Source organism: Contarinia nasturtii, unplaced genomic scaffold (assembly GCF_009176525.2).
Source record: "Contarinia nasturtii isolate CC-2019 unplaced genomic scaffold, AAFC_CNas_1.1 Cnas_scaffold_630, whole genome shotgun sequence".
NCBI lineage: Eukaryota > Metazoa > Arthropoda > Insecta > Diptera > Cecidomyiidae > Contarinia > Contarinia nasturtii.
The window spans coordinates 1,451,040-1,473,538 of record NW_022197981.1 but is presented as its reverse complement, the minus strand read 5'-3'; the positions used below and the strand labels follow the sequence as shown (position 1 = coordinate 1,473,538).

Genomic DNA, 22,499 nt, shown 5'->3' with positions numbered 1-22,499 from the left:
GGTTGCATATTTTTCAACGAGTGCCGAAAAACTCAATCTCAGCATCATACGATGCGAGTGAATGGAATATGACGATTCCATCTCCTTTGCACCAACACAACACTCAATGTTTGCATGTCGATGCAAACACGAACACCACTACTACAACAATGCTTATGATGAAATGTGCAAACACAATCCGATATTCTCCTTTATTTGATTTTTGGGAATCGGATAGTGTAGACGTATATTTTGTGTACTCATCGAAACCAATGAAAAAAATTAACCGTTAAATTATTCTAACAATAGCAATTTGTGTAAAATCATTATAGAACACGTGTTCAACCGAAGATTTCGAATAAATTTTTACAGAAAAATAAAAAAAGAACTATTTTGACCATCAAAAATTTGTGAATTTGAAAAGCGAAAAGAGTCGGTGAAAATGAGCGATGAAAGAAAAGCATTCAGTCGTTTGTCCCAAGCCACAAGCGACAAAAAAACTGATGAAGGTTATACCACTCCAGGAAAAACCGATAGCGATGACACGCCGCGCATTACTGGACGCGGGCGTTTGGCCGCCATGGTAAGATCCATTTTTGAAAAAAAATTGATACGTGCATTTTCGGGATAAAATTCATTTTTCAAAAAAAAAAAAAAATCTTGAACGAATTATCCTTTAAGACAAGACCGACCGAACCACAAGATGCGGCTACTTCTTCAAGTTCGTCGAGAGGCAGAGGCCGTCTGGTCTCTTTGGTACAAACAAGTTCAATTGACCAATCAATTGATCCATCATTCTCCAAGTCAAGCGAAGAAGCAAAACTGCAAGGCACCATCGGCTCGTCAGAACGCCCAGGAATAGGTGAGAAAATTTAGATCAAAACAATAAAAAAACGGATTACAATGTAACAAAGAATTTTCCATAATTTCACAATAATTGTTGTCGTTATTGCTTCAATTTCTAGGTGGACGTGGAAAATTATTGTCTATGGTGCAGGTAAGTCGTCATTTTTTTTCTTTCTTTGAACGGTTTTTTCCTCGAATTGAGCATCAAAAATATCGCTTTACAAACGTACAACAACAAAATTATCGCGTCGCAAAATATTGTTTTGATTTGAAGCAAGCCAGAGTACAGTTATGTCAAATTCACTAATCGTTTGTAGTGTGTGTTTTGAACAGCACAACACGCACCAAAATTGTATGCTTGGATTTTATACACTCATTTCACTTCATCAAGCATTGTGTTTTATCTAAAGACGCGCAATATGAGATAATTAAGCAACATAATTTGTGCACACACATTTTTTCATCGATGTTATTGAACTGTGTCGTGCTTCGTGTGTGGTTTTTTTTTTTTACTTTGGTCGCATATCCTTTGCAAAGTGATACTGTGCTGTGTCAAATTATAAAAAAACACGCTATATTTTTACCGTTTAATTTTTAATTGATGTCAACTCAAAACTGTGAACATGTTTTAGCGCCATTTTTGACATTTCGGTATTGCAAGTTTTTATTCATATTTCTTTATTGTTTATAAAATGTAGCCCAATTTGGAACATGATCAACCACCAAAAACGGCTGGACGTGGAAGCATTGGTGGACGCGGCAAGCTGATGTCCATGGCAACGCCAGAACAACCAGGGCCAGCAGCCATAGTCGATGAAGCACAATCTGGAATATCTTCAACAACCGATGCACTTGCACAACTACGTTTGAAACGACGTGAAGAGGCATCGTCGAAGTCAAGCGGATCGAAAGAAGCAACAACGTTTCAACAGTATGTATCTTTGGCCGCTCCTCTCGACGAGCCCGCCGTTGAAGAAGTTGTTGAAGCAAAAATTGGTACAAAGGGTGCACAGCTTCAGGGACTTACCAATTACATTCGACTTCAAACCGAACCGAACAAAGGCGTGTTCGAATATGAAGCGCGGTTTGATCCACCGGTTCATTCAAATCAGCTACGCTATGCATTGATGAATCAACAGTTGGATGTAATTGGTCGCACAAAAACATTCGATGGTGTCAAACTCTGTTTGCCAATACAGCTACCCGATCAGGTGACACAGCTTCAAAGCGCAAACCCAAATGATAACTCTGATGTCACGATCACACTAATCTACAAAGGTCGCAAGAAGTTTTCTGAATGCCAACAGCTGTACGGTATTCTCTTCAAAAATATCATGAAAATTTTGAAGTTTGTACAATTCGGTTTGAAGAATTTTGATCCATCTGCGCCAAAGGTCATTCCACAACACAAATTGGAAATTTGGCCCGGATATGTTACAGGTTTGTTCGAAAATTTTATGTCATTTTTTTTTACCTTTTTGTACGATTTTTTAAAAAAGGAAATATAATTTATCTTTATTCGGATGAGTATTGACATTTTTACAATTTTTGTTTTTCAAATAGCGGTGGAAGAATGTCACGATGGTGTGATGCTATGTGTTGATGTAACACATCGTGTTCTACGTCAAACGGCCGTACTTGATATCTTTCAGCACGCGTACCGAAATTCTCGAGGCGAGGATTTCAAGACCAAAGTGACACAAGCACTACTTGGGGCAGTCGTTTTGACCAGGTATTTTTTTTCTGCGTTCTCATACCACCAATGTCAAATAAATTGCACAATTTCTAATTACGGTATTCGAAGTGATCAAATTTATTTTATAACATCGCATTAAATAATATTCAATTGAAATTTAAACAAAAAGTTATTGAATAGTTTTTTTTTTAAATATAGAATTGAACATTCCGATTCCACTTATAACCAAAAAAAAATCCGTTTCTTAGATACAACAACAAAACCTATCGCATCGACGACATTGATTGGGACCAGAATCCGACAAACACATTTCAAACAAAAACCGGTGAAGTTTCATACGTTCAATATTATAAGCAACAATATAATATTGAAATCAGAGATTTGAAACAACCATTGCTCATCAGTCGTGAGGAGAAACGTGTTGCTGGTAAAGCGGAAAAGGAATCACGCGTTTATTCGATCATTCCAGAAATTAGTTTCTTGACAGGTTTAACCGATGAACAGCGTGCCGACTTCAAGGTAAGCTAATTTCGTGTATTCCTTTGTTCATCACGTCAAATTTTTTGATGGTTTTTCAAATATAACCCGAGTGAAAAATGGCATTGAATTTTTCAATGCGTAGTGTCAAACGGCATTTAAGCAATAAATCGAGACCACATGGTCCGTGCGCACGTTGAGTGCATACACCACATCGCTATAGCCATGCGGTGTCGATTCATTGCTTAAATGCCGTTTGACACTACGCATTGAAAAATTCAATGCCATTTTTCACTCGGGAACTTTTTTCAACAATTTAAATCGAATCAAAACTAAAACAAATTATTATTGATTTCGAAAAATTCCCACAGGTCATGCGAGATGTGGCTACATTCACACGCATTTCTCCAAACCAGCGAGGTTTTGTCTTAAATTTATTTATGTAATAATTTTTTTCTAGTTATTATAAATTTTGTTTTCTTTTGTTGTGTAGCAAATGAATTGGTGCAGTTCTGCAAACGAGTGAACAACTGTCCAGGTAAATTGGTTTTTTAAAGTATTTATATGAACATCAAAATAAAATCGTTTGGTTTTGCATTTGTTAGAGACAAAACAATTATTGGCCAATTGGGGTCTGTCTCTGATGGATAACGCCGTCGCAGTAACATTACGGTGAGAATGATTAACATGCTGAATTTAAAAAAAAATGAAAAAAAAAATTAATCTTAAAATCTTCATTATTAATTACAACGGCGTCGAAACACCATAGTCAAATGGAAGAGGAGCGAGTCATCTTTGCGAATGGCAAAACATTTGGTGTTGGTCCGAATGCCGATTTCGGTAAATACTGCACAAACAATGAACAGATGTCAGTGGTTAACTTGCACAATTGGCTACTGATTCATGTGAAAAACGATACAAAGGCTGCCAAATCATTCATGGATTGTATGGAAAAGAATATACGTTCGGTAGGTTTGGCAAAAAAAAAATTGTCTTTTAATTTACAAATCAAAAGTATAATGCTATGCTTATTTCATGGTATTAGATGGGAATTACAGCCAGCAAACCGAAGGTCATCATTTTGGACAATGATAAGACCGAAACGTATGCATCAACTCTACGTCAGGCACTCAATGTACAAACACAAATCGTGGTGTGCCTTTGCCCAACCGCTCGCGATGATCGTTACAATACGATCAAGAAAATCTGCTGCGCAGAATCTCCGATTCCATCGCAGGTAAATAAAAACTAATATAAGCCGAATCTTTTGTCAACAGTTTTAAGTTTCAATTTGTCTGAATCCAACAAAACCACTCCCATTCAATAGGTGATCAATGCTCGCACATTAGGTAAAGAGGAGAAAAATCGGTCGATCGTGCAAAAGATCGCACTTCAGATGAACTGTAAGCTTGGCGGAAGTTTGTGGAGCATTAAAATTCCGTTGGCAAACTGTATGATCATTGGCATCGACACGTAAGTAAATTAAAATATCTGATAAAATGTTATCAACTAAATGACATCATTTTAAAGGCACCACGATAAAAAATCCGGCTCGGTAAGCGCATTTGTTGCCAGCACCAACGACACATACACCAATTGGTACAGCAAAGCTGTTGTCCAATCGAAGAACGAGGAATTAGTTCACGGATTAGTCGTTTCATTGCAACATGCATTGCAATATTACAAGAAGGTCAACAACAACCAATTACCTCGCAAAATCATCATTTTCCGGTAATTTCTCTTGAAGAAAAAAAGAAAAATACGCTTTGGTATGAGCAAAAAATCTTTTTAATTATTATTCTGTCTTTTCTCTCTTTAGCGATGGTGTTGGTGACGGCCAACTACGAGCAGTTAAAGATTATGAATTGGCGCAGCTTAAACAAGCGTGTTCAACCATGTCGGAAGATTACAATCCACCATTCACATTTGTGGTGGTACAAAAGCGCATCAACGCTCGATTCTATGTGAAGAAAGGAGCACAAGCCGAAAATCCAAACCCAGGTGCTGTCTTGGATCACACAATCACACGTCGCGGTCTTTATGACTTCTATTTGGTGCCACAAAGTGTGCGCCAAGGTACAGTCACGCCAACTCATTGTAAGTAATAAGAAACATTCGGTAAATGTTATCAACTAAATGAAATCGCATCATTTTATAGGTGTCGCACTTGAGGATGAAAGTAATTTCCCGCCCGATGTTTTACAACGGCTCACGTACAAATTGTGCTTCCTTTACTACAATTGGCCAGGTAATTGGCCATTGGTTACATGTTTTGATAAAGTTCATTACATTCTACTTCGAATGCTTTTTTAAAATATGACTTATATTTCAGGTACTGTTCGTGTGCCAGCTTGTTGTCAATATGCACACAAATTGGCATTCTTGGTTGGAAATTCGTTGAAGCGTGAACCAGCCGAGCAGCTCAACAATCGATTGTTTTACCTCTAAAGAGATTCACATCATCACTTTTTTTACTTCCACCAAACAGAATGAATTACAAAAAATCTAATTTTTTTTATTTATTCTGATTACAATTATTTCTTTTGACGCGAACTGAATATGAACCGTTGACAGAAAACACTCATTTTCTCCAAGATTATATTACATTTTGCTTTCAACATGACTTTCATTCTGTTTGGCATAATTTTGTCAAGTAGATTAAATTCTTTTAAGTTAATCTGTTTTAATTAATTCTTTATGAAAAAGAATGGGGAAACAGACATTTTTTATAATCGAATCATTATTAAGTTAAACAAAAATAACTTATGGCCATTTCGAAGAAACAGCCCATTAAATCTATTGTTGGAAAATCATAGAACACGTTTTTTTTTAATTTTAAAAGTCTTTTTTTACAGGATGCTCCAAAGTGAATTTTCGTTTCAAATTGTTTTACACGTTTCAATTTTTTCGACAATTAATTCAAGAACAAATGTGAGCTCAATAATACATTTAGTTTTAAGTGTCACAAGGATCAATCTCCCAAAAAAATGTATATGATTTTCTTTGTTGTGACTTGGTTTTTTGGAAAACATTTGTTTTTTGTTATACATTAAATGATTCGCTAAATTTTTATTGATTCTTCGGGTACAATTCAAACGAATATAAAGTATTGTTTTTTCTTAATTATTTTAAAAAGTACGTAACAACACTGCATGTTTTGTAAAAAAAAGAATAACAAATATAAATTGTGTAGTTTTTTTTGATAAATTGAAAATTCTCGAGTGTGAAACTATGTTGGTAAGAAGATTGGCATTAATACCCAATGATTTCTCCACCATTTTAATAATAAACAAAGTCAAAATAAAACCCCCAGAAAATGTACTGTTTTTTTTATTTATTCATATTTATTTATAATGACTTGAAAATGGTGTTGTTTTTCTCAGTATTTTGCTTCTTTTTTTGCAATGTAATTTTTGTTTCATAATTTACAAGCATTTATTTTATAATCATCATTTCACTTAATTTAGATGCTTTGAATTCAAAACATTTGAATCCCTATTACAAACAAACGTAAAAAAATCTTTTGAAGATTATTCTAAAGTGTTAAATTTATTTGAAATCACTTAACAGAGTAAATGACAGATAAAGAACAAAACTTTTCAAAATGGTTGATTTGAATACAATTTATTTTGATTTTAATCTCGTGTTCTCTCTTTCTTGACAACTGTTTTCGATTTCCTCCCCGCAGACGCACAATTTTTTTCTCTTCCTATATCTATCTGTTCTCGCTGATTTTAATCGTTGCCATCTTCATCGTCGGTCGTAGTCCATTGTGCACTTTCATCAGCATCATCTACGTTGTTTCCTTGGCCATCTGAAATGCGCAGAAATAAAATGATTTTTAAATAAATTGATTTCAATGTTTATCTTTGATGTTGCGTCAAACATACCTGCGGCCTCAATATTGAAGATATTTATATCATCATCACTCCCTATAGAATAGTTTACGATTAGCATTCAGATTAAGGAATGAAAATTTCGTAAAAAATTGAAAGAAAAATTCTTAATACCTGAATTATTCAGCCATTCTTCCAAGTTGTCATCTGAATCGTCGGAATCATCAGCATTGTCGTCGGGATCATCGTCGCTGTCACCATCTAAGAACGGAACCAATGGCATTCTCCGACTTTCGTTACCTAGACAAAACCAAATTTAACTCTTACATTGAAAAAAGATATTTCCACATAGATACGAAAAAAGGTTGAAATCGATTAATTTCCGATTTGCTTTCATTTGAGAGCATCGTTTTTATACTAACCAACTGAATCATTGTCTGATGAACCATCATCCGACATTCCCATATCTTCATCGTCTTCTTCAGCTTCGTCTTCCATATTTTTCCGACGACCCACCGAATAAATTCTCACAGCCGATTCCTGAACTGATTCGTAATCACCTTGATTTTCCACAATGGCTATTTGACTTCCATATTTATTAATGCTTAAATCATAAATGTCACGCTTTACGTCGTGAGTTGCTGCAATAGAAACAAAAAGACACAAACAAGTCGATTTAATCAAAGTGAAAACGGTAAAAAAAGAAGATTTAAGTGAAACCAACCTATGCTTGAATAGTCATAACTGTCTAACGTCTTGAAGCTAGGCTCATAACTGAAACTAACTTGATCCATGTCGAATCGGTTTTCAACCTCTGAGTATGATATACCATAGATGACATCAAGCGGTGAGAATGTTACCAGGCATTGATCTAATGTTGGCACAGTTCGCAGCAGATGGAACGTTCGCAAATCCCATACCTCTGTATTTGAAACGACCTGAAATTCAAACAAATTGTTTGAACTGACTGGCATCGTTATTTTTAAATAAAAATAGTGAAATCTACCTCAAGTCCATTTGGATGGAATACACCAGAGATGGCCTGATTAAGTTTATCGAATTTATGAATTTCTTTTCCTGATCGTACATCCCATAGTACACCATCTAGTGAAATTAAAGCAAAAATGCATTTAAATATAATTCCAATAGACAATTCCATTCACCGTCCTTTCCTCACCTGATAAAATTAATTCATCGGTTGGATAGTATGTGGCTCTGTTCTTCGAATATTGATTATAAATACTTGGCACAAATTGTCTGACCATCTGTCCGGTGTTTAAGTCATAAATGGTGGCCTTTTCGCCTTTTGTACCTAAGATTCGATCATTGGTTATATTGGCAAATTCCATATATTCATCATCATCCCATCGTAATTTCATATTGAATCGTTTATTTTCAATGCTCCACAGTGCGGACAACGGTTGACGCCATGTCGTTGATGTTGCAATAAAATTTCCATCTCGACTGTATTTAATATTGCTAATAAATGAATCGTGACAACTGAATGAAAACTCTTCGCCACTTTCGTTGATATTATAAACTTTAACTTCGCCATTGTATGAACCGACCGCAACGCTTGTTGCGCACGGTGCAATGTCACAGCAAATAAAAAATAGATCTGGATCTTCGGCTCGAATTGTTCGGGCTGCACAGAAATTTGAATGAATTAATCGACGATCCAGTCGTCGACCGTTGAAACCAGCTTGTTGACGGAAAAATCGTGCCGCAAAATTCGTACTCATTCCGGATACTTTATTTGTTCGTGGATCTGGACATTTATGTGGTACAATCAAATCAAATTGTGGGCATGTTGACATTGGATGTTTACACAAAGCATGTTGATTCGTTAAATATTCGGTGATTATTGTCTCGAGCGTTACATTTTTCGATGAATTTGTATGAACGCCATTTGGTTGTTGCGCTCTGGCCGCAAAACCCGTATAAATTGGTGTTGTTGGTTCAACGGCCGATATTTGTTTTTGTAACGATCGCTGTTGATAATGTGGATGATGATTTTGTTGTGAATTATGAGTGGGTGTTGGAGGTCCGGTGGATTTTTTTATTAATTTAATTGGTGGTATGCCGATCGATAATGGATCAGCAATTGAATTTTGTTGACCATTCAATTCACCATTCGTTGTGATTGTTTGGTCCATTGGTGTTGGGGCGTCGAGCGCATTTAGGGCTGCATTAAAGTCGCTTGGTTTATTTCGAATACGCGAACGACTTGCCGGTGTTGTTGGTGTTCGAAATGAAAATGGTGAATGAAATGCTGCACTTGATACTTTCGATGAACCAATATTGTTTGGAAGATTTGCTTCTTTTTGCAAAATATTTGCCGACTCACTTAAGCCCCTCGACATCAAATGATCGTAAATCAATTCATACAATTGTTGATCGTTGAATTGGATTTTTGTCTGTGCAACGACATTTGCTTTGTGAATATTTGCCAACGATGTATCAAGTTGATTGGAACTTTTTGTCTTTCCCGACACACGTTCTAGTAATTCCAATGCATACTTTTGAAATTGAACATGTTCGAAACGTTTCTCTTGTAAGATTGGATCTCGCATAAGACTTTGTAAGAGGCCATTTGTGAATAATGGCAATTTACCGACGATCTGACGAACCGTATCGGAACGTGACAAACCGGCCATTGCACGGCATGCCAAACCTCGTATGCAATCAGCATCTGTAATTGGCACTTTGATTTCCATCAATTGTAACAGTACAATTATACCATTATTTGAACGAACACTCTCCCATACTTTTGATATCATATCCAAGAGCATCTTATTTGGTGCTTTTGTTTTGCTCGTACCATAACGAACGGCTGATTGTGGCTGATTTGGAAAAGAACAAACAATCGAAATTAAATATTTGAAGTGTGATGAAAAAGTAAATAAGAGTAAAGGATACATACAATATTGATCGGAGCGCATACGCAATGCACCAAAACGGCCAAAGCAGACTTTTGCACTTCGGCATCGGCCACAATTTCACCTTCCGATGCACCCAGTATGAAATTAATACCAGCCGCTGATGGTTCATCCGGTAACTCCATTTTTTCACAAAATACTACAGGAACTTTTGGTATGACACAACAAATGGCCAAAACATCTAAGGCTGAACGCACGGTTTCAGCTCTAGAAGAGAAACTGATAGGCCATTTAGAAGAGTGTAAAAAAAGAAACGACACAATCACAAATACACATTAAAATCATTTAAATGAAGAAATAGTTAAAAAAAAAAAACAGTTACAAAAGTATATATATATATCTGTTTACCTTCCACTGAAGCTCCATTCGTATGAATAGGCGATTACACGTAACATCAATTGAACACCATTTAATGATAAAATCTTTTCAACCGGCTCCCATCGCATTCTAATTGGCAATAGTTCTTGCAATGCTGTCGCTTGTTCCATGATCATTTCCAATGTGAATTTCGGAGCCTACACGTTCGAACAATGTTTAATTATTAATAATAGAAAACAAAATCGAACATGATTTATTTCTCTCTTCAAATGTGTCATTAACTTACTCTGAACAATGGTGCTGCATTTGCTGCCGACACCGTTGGTTCATTCAATCGCGATAGTTGTGTGTACTTGTAGAACAAATGACTCTCCATATAGCGTTTTAATGCAACACAAACATGACGAACCATTTGACGTGCAGCACATTCATCGTCATCGTTAAGATTATGATCTTCTGTTCCAAGAATAGGAAGAACCGATATCTAAAGCGAAAATAGACAAAACAATGACAAAATCAAATACTCTACAAAATCGCATTAAATCCATGTAAAACACAAAAGTAATCAGAATACATACGACATTATACAGTTTTCTTAGTCCATCTTGTCGATCAAATTCATCGAGGAACAGCTTGAATTGAAATGATAGCCCAAAGAACATTGTTGCATGACATCTGCCCGAATCATGTGCACTCGATAGCAGCCACAATCCATAGCTAACCACTTCGGGTATGACTTGTTGTGACATCAGGCATATTCGTTCCATTGCATCTTCACAGTATGCCAAATAGTATAGTGAAATTGAAACGGCTGTTGCCGATATGCTTGGCCGAGGCACTTTAAGCAATCGTTCCAAACCGCCATTGTTGATAAATTCCAATGAGAATTTTTTGTGGCATAACAACGATGCCAAATATTTGAGCGCTTCAAATGCGAGGCATGTATTTTTCGGATCTAAATTTTCAATATAGCGAAAAATCAACTGAAGTGCATTATGTTCAAATACTTGACCCAAAAATTCTTGATATTCTCCGAGCGATGCTAAGTACCGTAGTGTTAACATTTGATAGGTTTCCGATGTTGACGGATGTATTGGAATCGAATATCGTACGTTATATTTAAAATCACAACTTTGTTGACTATTTTCAAAAAGTGCGGATACATTGATTGTATTCCGAAATATTGGAACATGGGCACCGTTGTGCTTTGGACTGCGCGTTTCTGGGCTACTTGGTACTGATGCACTTGATGCCAAATCGGTTCCAAATTTTTCAAATGGTCGACATAAATCGGTTAAATTATTAAACGTTACATTACTGCTATCGTTGCTGTTTTCAACATTTGTTGAACTCTTTCTGGATATCGTTCGTTGTGAATTTGTTGATGTTGGATGATAATCGGTTTGACCATTGGCCAATATTTCCGCCTGTTTTGCGGTTCGATCTTCAGCTTGAAGGGTGTGCAATCGTCGTAATGCAATCGGCACCAAACGTGTATTGTTCTCTCGAAAACCAATTGCAATATCCTGCACTTCCATTGCAGCACCCAAAAGACCTGTTGCATAGCTTCGCAATGGTTCAGCACTCTCCTCTGCCCAATTGTACAGACGCTGGATTAAATTATCATTTTCCGCCTGAACACGAAAATAAAATTCACACTGTCAGTGAATAGTGAATCGATTTGAATCATAATTGATTTTTATTGTTCACTTTTATTCCAAATGTAATGTAATGGCTGAAAGTGCCTCATGAACAAACATATAAAAATAGTTTACCTGAAATACTGCCGATGTCTCCAAACCAGGCATAATCAATAAAATCAAACGGCATGCGGCAATGTTAAGTGACTGTGAACTCTTTTGAATGCTTTGGCGCGTAAAATAATTGTCACGTAAGTAATCATTGACCAAACGTGTCATGAAATGATCCTTACGAAATAATAGCTTCAACATGCGACCCAATTCACATTCGGGATCTGTACGCGATGGATGTCGTTCATCAAACGGATCAGGATCTTTGCACATATAAATTTCTGTTTCTTCTTCGAAAATTTCGGACAATCTGAAATGGCATTGAAATTGGATTGAAATCAGTAAACAAACATATTTTCATTTAAAATAAAAAGAGAGTGTCATCGTCGTGGAATTTTGCATGCGTCGTTCACATAAATCACAGTTGACAGCGTTAATTGAATTGAATTGAATTTGGTTTAGAAAGCATTGTCACAATACCTGGTTAAAATGATTTCTGGATCGAAACCGGGTGTTGAGTGTTTTCGTTCCCATAGCTGGAATATGGATTGTAAATCTCGTCCTTGTAAAATAGTCTCATCATCAGCCGATGCAGCCATTATTATGCCAGATGCAGCCATTAGCAATTCCCTCCCTTCGGAACAATTATCGGAATTATTTGACGAACACACAACAAAAATTCAACTTCTTTTTTTTCACATTTATCACTTAAATCACACTTTTTAAATAAACTCTATGAATGACGGCAAAATCATACGGATCGTATATATGTGCAATAAATATACTATATACGCGCGTAAGCCAATGGTACGGTATTACTACACTTGATGAAATTCGAGGTTTTGACACTAGTCACAAACCTAACCACACTTTTCACATATGTCGTCAATGCCTATATACAACAATATATTTTTCCTTCATACACTCAATCACTGGCAAATGAGAAAATGCGACTGCTAGTTATACACACAAGAAACAATAACACATCAATTCGATAACAAGGAAAAAAACACCATCATATACATCATATATGTGCGATTTAAATGATAATTGCAACCAAATCAATCCAAAATCAAAATACAAAACTCGTTGTTCTTTCGCGCAATTTCTGATATACACAAAAAAAAATTCCGTTTACACACACGTTTTTTTTCTGCGTTGCTGTTGTTCTTTGCACACAAGTGTGCACACAATCGTTGTGAAAATTCACCAAAATCAGAATGAAAAAAAATGTCAATTTAGTTAGACGCACGATGTGGTTTTGTTTTTCTGTCGAATTTTCTATTTAAAATGTATTTGTCCATGGAAAATGCCCGAACTTTTCTCGAAATTCAAAACACACATACACCAAGTGCAAATACACGAGCCAATTTATCACATTTTATAGAACATTATACTTAACGCTAGTACTTTGATGAGCAAAACATCACATTCGATTTTAGTACGCATTTTATGAACTGTCACCGCATATCCACTATAAACATACTAAAATGTTCAAGGTATGAATAATGACATTTGGATTTGAATTTTCGGCGGGTAAAATTCATTTTGGATATATCGGTTGTATATAACAGCATAATCCATGTTTAATTTGTTTTGAATGCTATCCGATGTTCAAATGCAATTCATTCGATAATTATCTAAAAAAATTGTTTGCTTTTAAAGCGCACTTCAGAATTTACATGCACTACATATTTTTAGTACGAATTGTCAATTGTACTTTAGATCCAAGACTTTCACACCACAGCGTGTGTTTCCCATCTTTTTTTTTCGTTCCCGTGTCATTTCTGACTGAAGTTTTTGCTTTTAATCTTGTGGAACGGTCGCGCTGCTTGTTTTTCATATACGAATGTGAGAACATTTCAATTATACATTGTACAGCGCCATTATGCGAATAAGTAAAAATCGTAAATAGTTTCAATTCAAACTAAATTTGTGATTTGGTGTATTGTTGTTGCAATTAAATTATGTTGTGAGTGAAATAAATTGCATTCGATGTGAAATGAGTGAATTAATAATGGTGTATTATTGAAAAATTCGGTCGTCATTTTGTGCAAGAGAAAGAAAAAGAGACAAAAAAAAACACACACAACACACACAAAACACTTCGACTAAAAACGACCAAACTCTTGTAGACTTGCAAAAAGTTCAGTCGACTTTTCTTTGTCGTTTTTTTTTTGAGATCAACAACAGCAATAGCAGCTCATAAAATGCATACACACACACACACTTTCTCTCCTTTTTTCCGCACACATACATCCATACGGAAGGGAAAAACATAAGCTCGTCAATTTTAAACAGATTTTTTTTGTCATTTTGATAATAAAAACGAGGTGTTAAAAATAGCCATTGATCGTTCAGTTGAATATTCTCACTGACTTCTTTTTTCTTTCTTTCTTTCTCTCGCTCTATGCTTATTCGTACGATATGCAGCTCATCCTAAACTTATTGTTATAATTTCATTATTATAATAAATTAACCTAATCGGTGCAGGTATGTACCATTATATTGGCCGTATCGTATTAGAAAGTCGATTCACCGAAAAAAATCAACCATTGAGAGACAAAGAAAGGGGAAAAAAGAAAAATGGTTGAACAAAAAAAAAATTGAAGCATGGTTTTGTTGCCATTTGTTCGCTTGTTATCACTGCGCTCTATCCGTGTGAGCCAAAGAGAACGAACAAAAGCAATGAAACCGATAAATTCAAATGGGATCGGATAACATTAAACTATGATATCAAAATCACACCGTATGCAATCGAGAAAATATCGAGCAAAATTGTTTGTATGCACGGCATTTCGAAAGGGAATTTTGTGCAGTGCACTTGTTGTAAAGAAATTTTTTTGTTATGAATTTGTGCATTCAACTTTGAAAATATCATGTGCAACAAATACATATACATGACACTGTGTTCCCCCGATAAAAATTCATATACACACACTTTCATAAACAGTCATGTATAAACACAACACCATTCAGCGCACTCCATGAATTCAGAGCTCACAAACTAATAAAGCTGAATTAAAATCTCACATATGACTAAAAAAAAGCATCAGAAACAACAATCTTTCGGTCATGTATGTGTATATAGTATTTTTCTTGTTGCTCATTTGTTTTTAGTGCTGTATCCAGACGGAATGAGTGTGTGCTTTCGCACAAAAATACTGGAGCACACGCAACATTACCATTTGAAAGCATGTATAGAAGAATTGAAAATTCAGCGCCTGAATTGCCGAAAGCAACATTGAATTAAATATATCAAATGTTGATTGATGATGATGAACGAGAAGAATAGCAACACATACGATTACATTTCCACACACAATAAAACAAGTGGAACAACGATTCATCGCCAATAAGTGAAACAAAAAAAAAATACACCGAAAACTTGACTCACTTCTTTTCTATTTCCTTGAATCGATGTATGTGTGTTTAAGTGTGATTAAAAATTGCTGCCTACAATTGAAATGAAGTGAAAAAAAGCGACAGAAAGAAAAAGAATGATATAAACCATCTGTGTGCGTATTGTTTATCGCAAATATGAATTAAATTCGCGCAAAGAAATCACTTTCAATTCATAATTTTGTGAAATGTTGCATAGTTGTTGTGTGGTGTTGTTGTTTTTTTGGTTTCGTTTCAATCTTGAGCACTGTCATCATTTACTCATATTCCATTTCTAATGTGTTGACAGCGCACGCTACAGTCTCATTATCTCCACATCGACAGTTAATTTATTGCAAGGACAATACAAAAATTCGGTTCTACACAATATTTCTTTGTCATATCATTGATTTAACCACCGGTCTTGTTATCTCTTTCTCTGTGTCTCTAATTTTCAGATTGCATCTAAAAAAGAACAATAAATCACAACAAATTACAACAAGAAAATAAGAGAAAAAACTTCAACGGAAATATTGTGGTATTAAATTCGGTCTTCAAATTTATATAATTAAGTAGTAAATTATTTGCTAATGATTTTACTGTGATTATTCAAATGGGTGAGTTTATGTTTGAATTGCATTATGTTTTTGTTTTTTCCTGTCACCACATATTGATCATTTATTCAAATTATCGACTGAAATATGTTACCCACTACCGCCCCTTCCTATATTTTATATGTGTCGCCACACACTTAACCATTCATTTGTTTTATTGTTCATTTTCAGTAAATTGTTATTAAAACGAATTATTATCGTGTAAAACAAAATGTTTTGGGAAGTGAATTCATATTCAAAGAGCATTGACACTTTACTAAACAAAGAGGTAATCAATAGAATGATTTTTTTTTTGAATTGCTTTGAGAATTTGTGATAAATTGTTTTTTTTTTTATCGATAGGATGTGACGCTGAGAGAACTGCTTGACGATGAAGACATTCTGCAGGATTATAAAGAGCAGAACAAAAATCTAACCCAATTGTAAGTGATTGTTTTGAAAATAACTTTGTTGTAATTTGAAACGGTAGTTTTTTTGGCCACTGTTTAAATTTGTTGAAATTTTTGTTTGTTGTTTTATCCGTAGTTTACATCGAGCTGAAATCATCGATGAATTGGTATCTATGATCACAACCGAACCACCATCGGATGTTGCTGATAATGTACGCTTTAAATATTCGAACATTGCGTGCGAAATTCTAACCAGTGAAGTGCCAGTTTTAATTGAACGTCTCGTAAGCAGTCGTTCAACGTTGGAGAAACTTTATGCCTTTTTGGAACAAGATCCGCCATTGAATCCGTTGCTTACATCATTCTGTAGTAAAACATTTGGCATGCTACTATCAAAGAAATCGGATCAAGATTGGTTTTCGTATCAATGTGTTTGTTTGCAAATGCTCGAATTTATAAAATCACGTCCGGGTTTTTTGAATACAATTTATAAGCATATGAGCGCACCTGTTGTTGTTGATTTATTATTTCAAATTATAACATCGATCGAAGGTGATGAACTGCGAAATTCACTATTTCAATGGCTTAGCGAACAACAATTGGTGTGCAATTTAATTGGTATGCTTGGCAATGAGGCCGACGCTGATAAACATCAAAATATTGCCAATTTATTGTGTGAATTGATTTCAACTGGACGAAGTGCACGACAAAATGAAATACAGAAACGAGGTTATGGTTATAGTGACAGTGCCACGGATTCAAATGATCCACTCATTCATATACTGGAAGATGAATCGACTACGGATTTACTGTTAGACTTAATTTTATCGAATAAAACAGAAAGTGCCGTTGTATCTGGCATCACCATCATCTTGAAACTATTGGAAAATCCGATAATGTAAGTGAATTTATTATACAAAGAAACATTCTGCTAGATTAAGATTTGTATTCAAAATTTCACATGAATACATAGCGAACACTATAGCGCGTGATGGTTTCATGATTCTTGCGCACTTCCGTTCGCTGTGATTTCAATGGTGATTCCTTATAAATGACGATGAGAACAAAGCATAAAATTCTCAAAGAAGTTACTGAATTCTTTGACATTAATTATTGGTATGGTTTTAATGTGTAACTTTTTTTTTAGTAATGAACCGGCATCGGACACGGCTTTACAGTATTTGGCCGATGCGGAAAAAGAGCATCACAAACGGATTATCGCAAACATTGTGCAACAAATTAAACCACGTGTCAAAGAGTTACATGAACTACTTGTGAACCCACCAACGGTAAGTGACGTAAATATGATGTTGAATTCAAAATATCAATCAATTTCGAATGAAATTCATTCGGTTTTGTGATTTTTTCGGCAGAAATTTGACATCAGGAATACAGTAACACTATTGTCGCCGCCATTCGGTAGCACGAGATTGCACATATGTACACTGTTATCAGTATTAATTGAAACGGGAAATCAAGATATTATCGACGCGTAAGATCTTTGTGCATTTTCTTAAAGTTTTTCTCACTCACTTTATTGGTGTCTGTGGATAAATCTGGATTTAATTTCTTTTTTCTTTAGAATTTGCGAAACGGACTTTTTTAATGTTTTGCTCGACCTATTTAAGCAATACTGTTGGAACAATATTTTGCATAGTCAAGTAAAAAAATGTTTTTCGTACGCATTTAGTGCATTTGTGCATGGTGATGATAATACATGCACACCCTCTGCCTTACAAACTCATGTAAGCATTTCGTTGATTGTTGATTAATCATGATAATTGATACCAAATATTCGGTTGTAATTTTACAGATTTTAGTAAAGTGTAACGTTGCATCTAAGTTAATTGATTGCTGGAAGCACAACGATGAATCACAGTAAGCGATTACACTTTAGTACGGACATTTTCCATGGATTCATTTGTTCATTTTTTGTTTGTCCTTTACCTTCTATTGTAGATCAAAAGAGAATGGCCGTCGACTTGGTTACATGGGCCATTTAATTTATATGTTCGATTCATTAAATTTATTAGTATTGGTGTCACACCAATTTCGTGCCTTAGTTGAATCAAATTTAACTGAAGACGAACTGTCTTATTGGAAATTAGTAACGGATCCAAATAATGGATATTTGGTGTCAGCGCTCAAACAGCAAAAATCATATTTGGGTGGCATCGATCCAAATCAAAGTGATTCCTACGATACGAGCGCATCAAAAGATTTTCAAGATGAAAGTTTTACCGGCGATTACTATAACGACATTGAAGCAAATTCACATAATATTGTTGACGACATAAATGATACGGCAACACGTTTATTCGAGGCAAGGTGCAGTATGCAAAATCTCAGCACATTCGATATTCGTGATTCGGATATCAAATACAATTTCGATGAGCTGATGAACGAATTTCGTGATGATATCAGTGACAATAATATATTTGGCAGCAGCGGCTCAACATTTCCAACGAGTAGCAATTTGAGTGATTCAATATTACCAAAAAATGACACCGATTGGGCCGATTTTGATTCGCATTTTAGCGATTTTCAGCTAAGCGATAACATCGCATTTCCGCCACTTGAACAAAATAACCATAACAATCGAAACGATGAGATGGCCAACAGCAACAATCCAAACGCGTACTCATCATGGAACGACGATAATAACAAAAATCCAAGCTCATCAGGTGAATAGATCATTTTAATATTTTTATATTTTTATAGTTGACAGAAATGAGATGTCTAATTTCACTTTATAGACTCGTCACCAGTTCGAGTACAGAACACTAAAGATATCAAACGATGGGCTTCGGTTGTTAGTGATATAGACACCGTACAAACAACCGACGAATTCAATGCGGAGAAAACGACGGGTAAGACGATTTTCTTCAACCTTTTTTTTTTTTTTAAATAGTCATAGGTGTTGATGCCAAAGATTTTAGAGGTGTGGCAAAAATTCAAAGGGGGTAATTGTGAAAAAATGTTGGTTCCACTCGGATAAAAGGTGATTACGGTGAGAAAATTTTTGGTCTAAATAATATCGAAAGAATTATCAAAAAAAAAAAAAAAAAACAAATTAGGATCAAGCAGGACCCTCGAAAACTGGATCAATACCTATGTTAAATTACCTTTTTTTTAAAAAAAAAAACGTAAGAAATCTGATAAAGCTATCTATTTCATAAGAAGATCAATTAATCAATAGGCAACAAGTGGAATTCCTTTCTGACCTTTTGTTTTAAATAAAATTTCAGAAGAGACAAATGCGTCTGTACAAAATGCCAATACGATCAGTTATACAACATCAGCGAGTGAACAAATTGATAATGCCGAATTGCAAGAAAAGGAATTAGTTAGCAGTAAACTAGACGACAATGAAAATGACAAAGAGAGTAAATTAGTTGATTGCACCACGAATGCGGCTTCACCAAAAAATGAAACAATGACAACCATCACGTCCACGACCACAACATCACCGGTCGAGACTGACATAAACAACGGACCATTCACAGATGAATCGTGAGTATTAACTCATTTTCCCATTTTCAATTCCGTATGAATGATTTTCATGCTACATCAATGTCTTTTGTCATTTATTTGTATAGAAATGCTAAGGAGACGATCGATAATAAAAATGATAACACTTCCAACGAACACAATGAAAATACATCGGTTATCAACGATTTGAATGTGTCAGATTCCGATGCCAATTTAACATCATCATCAGAAGATTCGTCGTCGTCACCCACAGACCAATCAACTGATATAATAAGCGACGTATAAAAAATACTGTGAAACGATAAGCCGTTTTAATGTGTCAACTCAAGTTATTTGGCAGCTGATTCGTTCGTTATCTTTTGTAAGATTTGATTCGAGGCACTCTTGAAAGCAAAACAAAAGAAGAAGCAAGAAATATAGAAGACAACAAACAATGAAGACAAGTAGTAAAAAAAAACTCAATGACCAAATTAATGTGTTAAAGGTCATTGTATACTGTTCCACATATAACAATTATAATTTTTCGGACTCTTTTTATACGCTCAAAACTAAAAAAAAATAATTCAAACACAAATATACACCCCCCGGTGAAAAAAAAGTAATTCAAATGCAACAACGACCAAAAGCAAAAAATCACACAAAAACACTCAACACACGAAATCACGTGAAACACACATACAAGAGTATTGTAATTGTTTTTAATGATAAACAAAAAATAAATAAATTAATATGAATTAATTTGACAACAGACACAAAATGAAACGCATACACAATTAGGGTCAGACTTAATTTTTTAGTAAATAAAATTTGTTAGAATTTATTTAATAGATGAACGAAATAAGCGTTTAAGATAAATAATATAATAAAAAAAAATGGAGAAAATAAAATCAACAACAAAGTATGGCAATGGAGTGAGCGAGACAGCAATAGGTGTGTGCGCACACATGTGAATTGAAATGAAGATAAACTTTGTAAATAAATACACCTGTGTATTGTAAAAAAAAGAAGAAAAAAAATGTAACCTACGAGTGACCGTTAAGCATGCAAGCGCCAATAAACAAAATGAGAAACAGTCCTTTTCTCTTTTTGAACATTTTTTTATATACCGTGCATACCAATTGATTTCCCGTTAAACTCTTGTTGGGATGTCGAAAGCAAAAGAACACATATTAAAAATGAATGAAACAAAAATATTCTCAATTCAAACGATCAAAACAAAAACTATAAAATTCCACCTTTTAATTCAAAACTTATTGCAATAAAAACTCCAAAAAGAATTACAACCTCAACATCGATCGATGCCCATACAAAACGTTTAAAAAAAAATAATACGAAATGGAGAAAGAACAAAAACAAAACATACACGAACATGAAGCTAAACTATGATTTGTGATATGTTCATATCAAATTTAAAACCTAAAAAAAGATGAAGAAAAAAAAAAACAAGAAACAAATATTTTGTACATATACTTTTTTGTGAGAACAAGAACGAATGGATTATGTTAGGTATTTTTTACGACTACTTATACAGCATATTCTCTTTCACATAACATAATTCATTACACAAACTTTCCACCACCGCCGCTTTCCTTTTTCTCAATTTTTCAACGTTCACACGCATCATTTCTATTATCACTGGTTAATAGAAGCATACGTACATAGCAAAAAGAAGGCTCAATTCAAATATTCATCGAAAACAATCAAAAATAGACGAAGAACCAATGAGTGGGACGTTTAATTCCCTGTTTACATCATCAGAAGCTAATATGCACGGTTTACGTGGAGCAATTTCTTCATATTTATTTGTTGGTATTTTTTTGCATATTTTTATGCTATAAAGGCTGTTATAAAAACGTGACCTACTTGAATCACATTCTGAACGAAAATTGTGTGGTCTTCGCTTTAGACACACACACACACACCACATGTCCAACATATCTGCTTCAATAAATTTTTCCAATTATTGTTTCTCTTCTGAATTTGATTTTTGACAACCAACAATCTAAACATTTCTTCTTCATTCAATTTTGATACAAAATGAAACAAAAAACCCTTACAGTTTTCGTTCGCAGAAAGTTCATAATCAGTGTAAATTAATTATCGGAAACAAAAAAAAAAAATCACCGATGTTGTTGAAATGATCAATTGAATTTAATAATTTAGGCAAATTATAAGCATCTCATAAGAAAGAAATTGATTCTCAACTGAATATTTTTTATGTTGAATATCGAAAATGAACAGACGAAAAATAGGACGTCTCTTCATTCATTTTGTTCAATTTATTTTCCTATTCAAAGACAACAACAGAAAGAGAAAAATATTGAAATTTAATAATGAAAAATAAACGAGATGATGAGCGAAGAAAAAGAAACTTGTGCATTAATCGAATACCGAGATTTGTAGAATTATATGTGAACTGAACACAAATTATTTGAGACAAAAAAATATATATATACATTATTATTATTAGTGGAAAAATGAATTAAAAAAATTGTCTATAAATTATTATACTTACATTTAAAACAAAAAAAAAAAGAACACTTAAATCATTCGAACCGCTAAAATTGGGGAGAACAAAAATACATACCTTTCTTGTGCTATGAGTAATGCCGATTGGAGTCATTTTTTGCTTGTTTTATTTATAATTTTTAGTTATTTGTTTCTCTTGCATTTCGTTTCTTTTGTTTTGTACATTCATTTTTTTCTGTTTGATGTTATGATTTTTTTTAATCTTAAATATTCATATTTGTTTCATTTCTCTTGAAATAATTATGAATAGAA

At 34.5% G+C, this 22,499-nt stretch overlaps 3 protein-coding genes across 7 annotated transcripts; 2 read left to right on the top strand and 1 right to left on the bottom strand.

The window, feature by feature from the left end:
- Positions 1–213: 213 nt before the first annotated feature.
- On the top strand, positions 214–5,781 carry LOC116340204 (protein argonaute-3-like). Its single transcript, XM_031766537.1, has 16 exons — positions 214–562; positions 661–841; positions 945–976; positions 1,524–2,265; positions 2,389–2,557; positions 2,770–3,040; positions 3,370–3,418; positions 3,492–3,536; positions 3,604–3,670; positions 3,768–3,966; positions 4,044–4,235; positions 4,326–4,471; positions 4,529–4,729; positions 4,818–5,095; positions 5,157–5,246; positions 5,331–5,781. Exons 1-16 carry the CDS (start codon positions 422–424, stop codon positions 5,444–5,446), a joined length of 2,919 nt encoding a protein of 972 aa, XP_031622397.1. The 5' UTR covers positions 214–421; the 3' UTR covers positions 5,447–5,781.
- Positions 5,782–6,528: 747 nt separating this feature from the next.
- LOC116340121 (protein mahjong) lies at positions 6,529–13,219 on the bottom strand. Of its 4 annotated transcripts, none has more exons than XM_031766358.1 (13): positions 12,323–13,219; positions 11,867–12,152; positions 10,670–11,749; positions 10,378–10,575; positions 10,122–10,288; positions 9,758–9,980; positions 8,012–9,677; positions 7,841–7,938; positions 7,559–7,772; positions 7,257–7,475; positions 7,009–7,134; positions 6,889–6,930; positions 6,529–6,812 (listed from the first exon to the last, which is right to left on the bottom strand). In XM_031766358.1, the coding sequence occupies exons 1-13, from the start codon at positions 12,460–12,462 to the stop codon at positions 6,733–6,735; spliced, it is 4,539 nt and encodes a 1,512-aa protein (XP_031622218.1). In that variant the 5' UTR covers positions 12,463–13,219; the 3' UTR covers positions 6,529–6,732. The 4 variants fall into 4 exon arrangements, with proteins under 4 accessions (XP_031622218.1, XP_031622217.1, XP_031622219.1 ...); XM_031766357.1 differs by having other exon boundaries at positions 9,758–9,992; positions 12,323–13,218; XM_031766359.1 differs by having other exon boundaries at positions 9,758–9,992; positions 10,670–11,725; positions 12,323–13,218.
- Positions 13,220–13,650: 431 nt separating this feature from the next.
- Positions 13,651–21,149, top strand: LOC116340092 (serine/threonine-protein phosphatase 6 regulatory subunit 3-B). 2 transcript variants are annotated; one of them, XM_031766309.1, is made up of 13 exons: positions 13,651–13,749; positions 15,682–15,840; positions 16,009–16,105; positions 16,180–16,259; positions 16,363–17,124; positions 17,374–17,515; positions 17,600–17,718; positions 17,809–17,971; positions 18,040–18,104; positions 18,186–18,910; positions 18,983–19,096; positions 19,475–19,739; positions 19,826–21,149. In XM_031766309.1, exons 3-13 carry the CDS (start codon positions 16,049–16,051, stop codon positions 20,001–20,003), a joined length of 2,670 nt encoding a protein of 889 aa, XP_031622169.1. In that variant the 5' UTR covers positions 13,651–13,749; positions 15,682–15,840; positions 16,009–16,048; the 3' UTR covers positions 20,004–21,149. The 2 variants fall into 2 exon arrangements, with proteins under 2 accessions (XP_031622169.1, XP_031622171.1); XM_031766311.1 differs by having other exon boundaries at positions 13,723–13,740.
- The last annotated feature ends 1,350 nt before the right edge of the window (positions 21,150–22,499 follow it).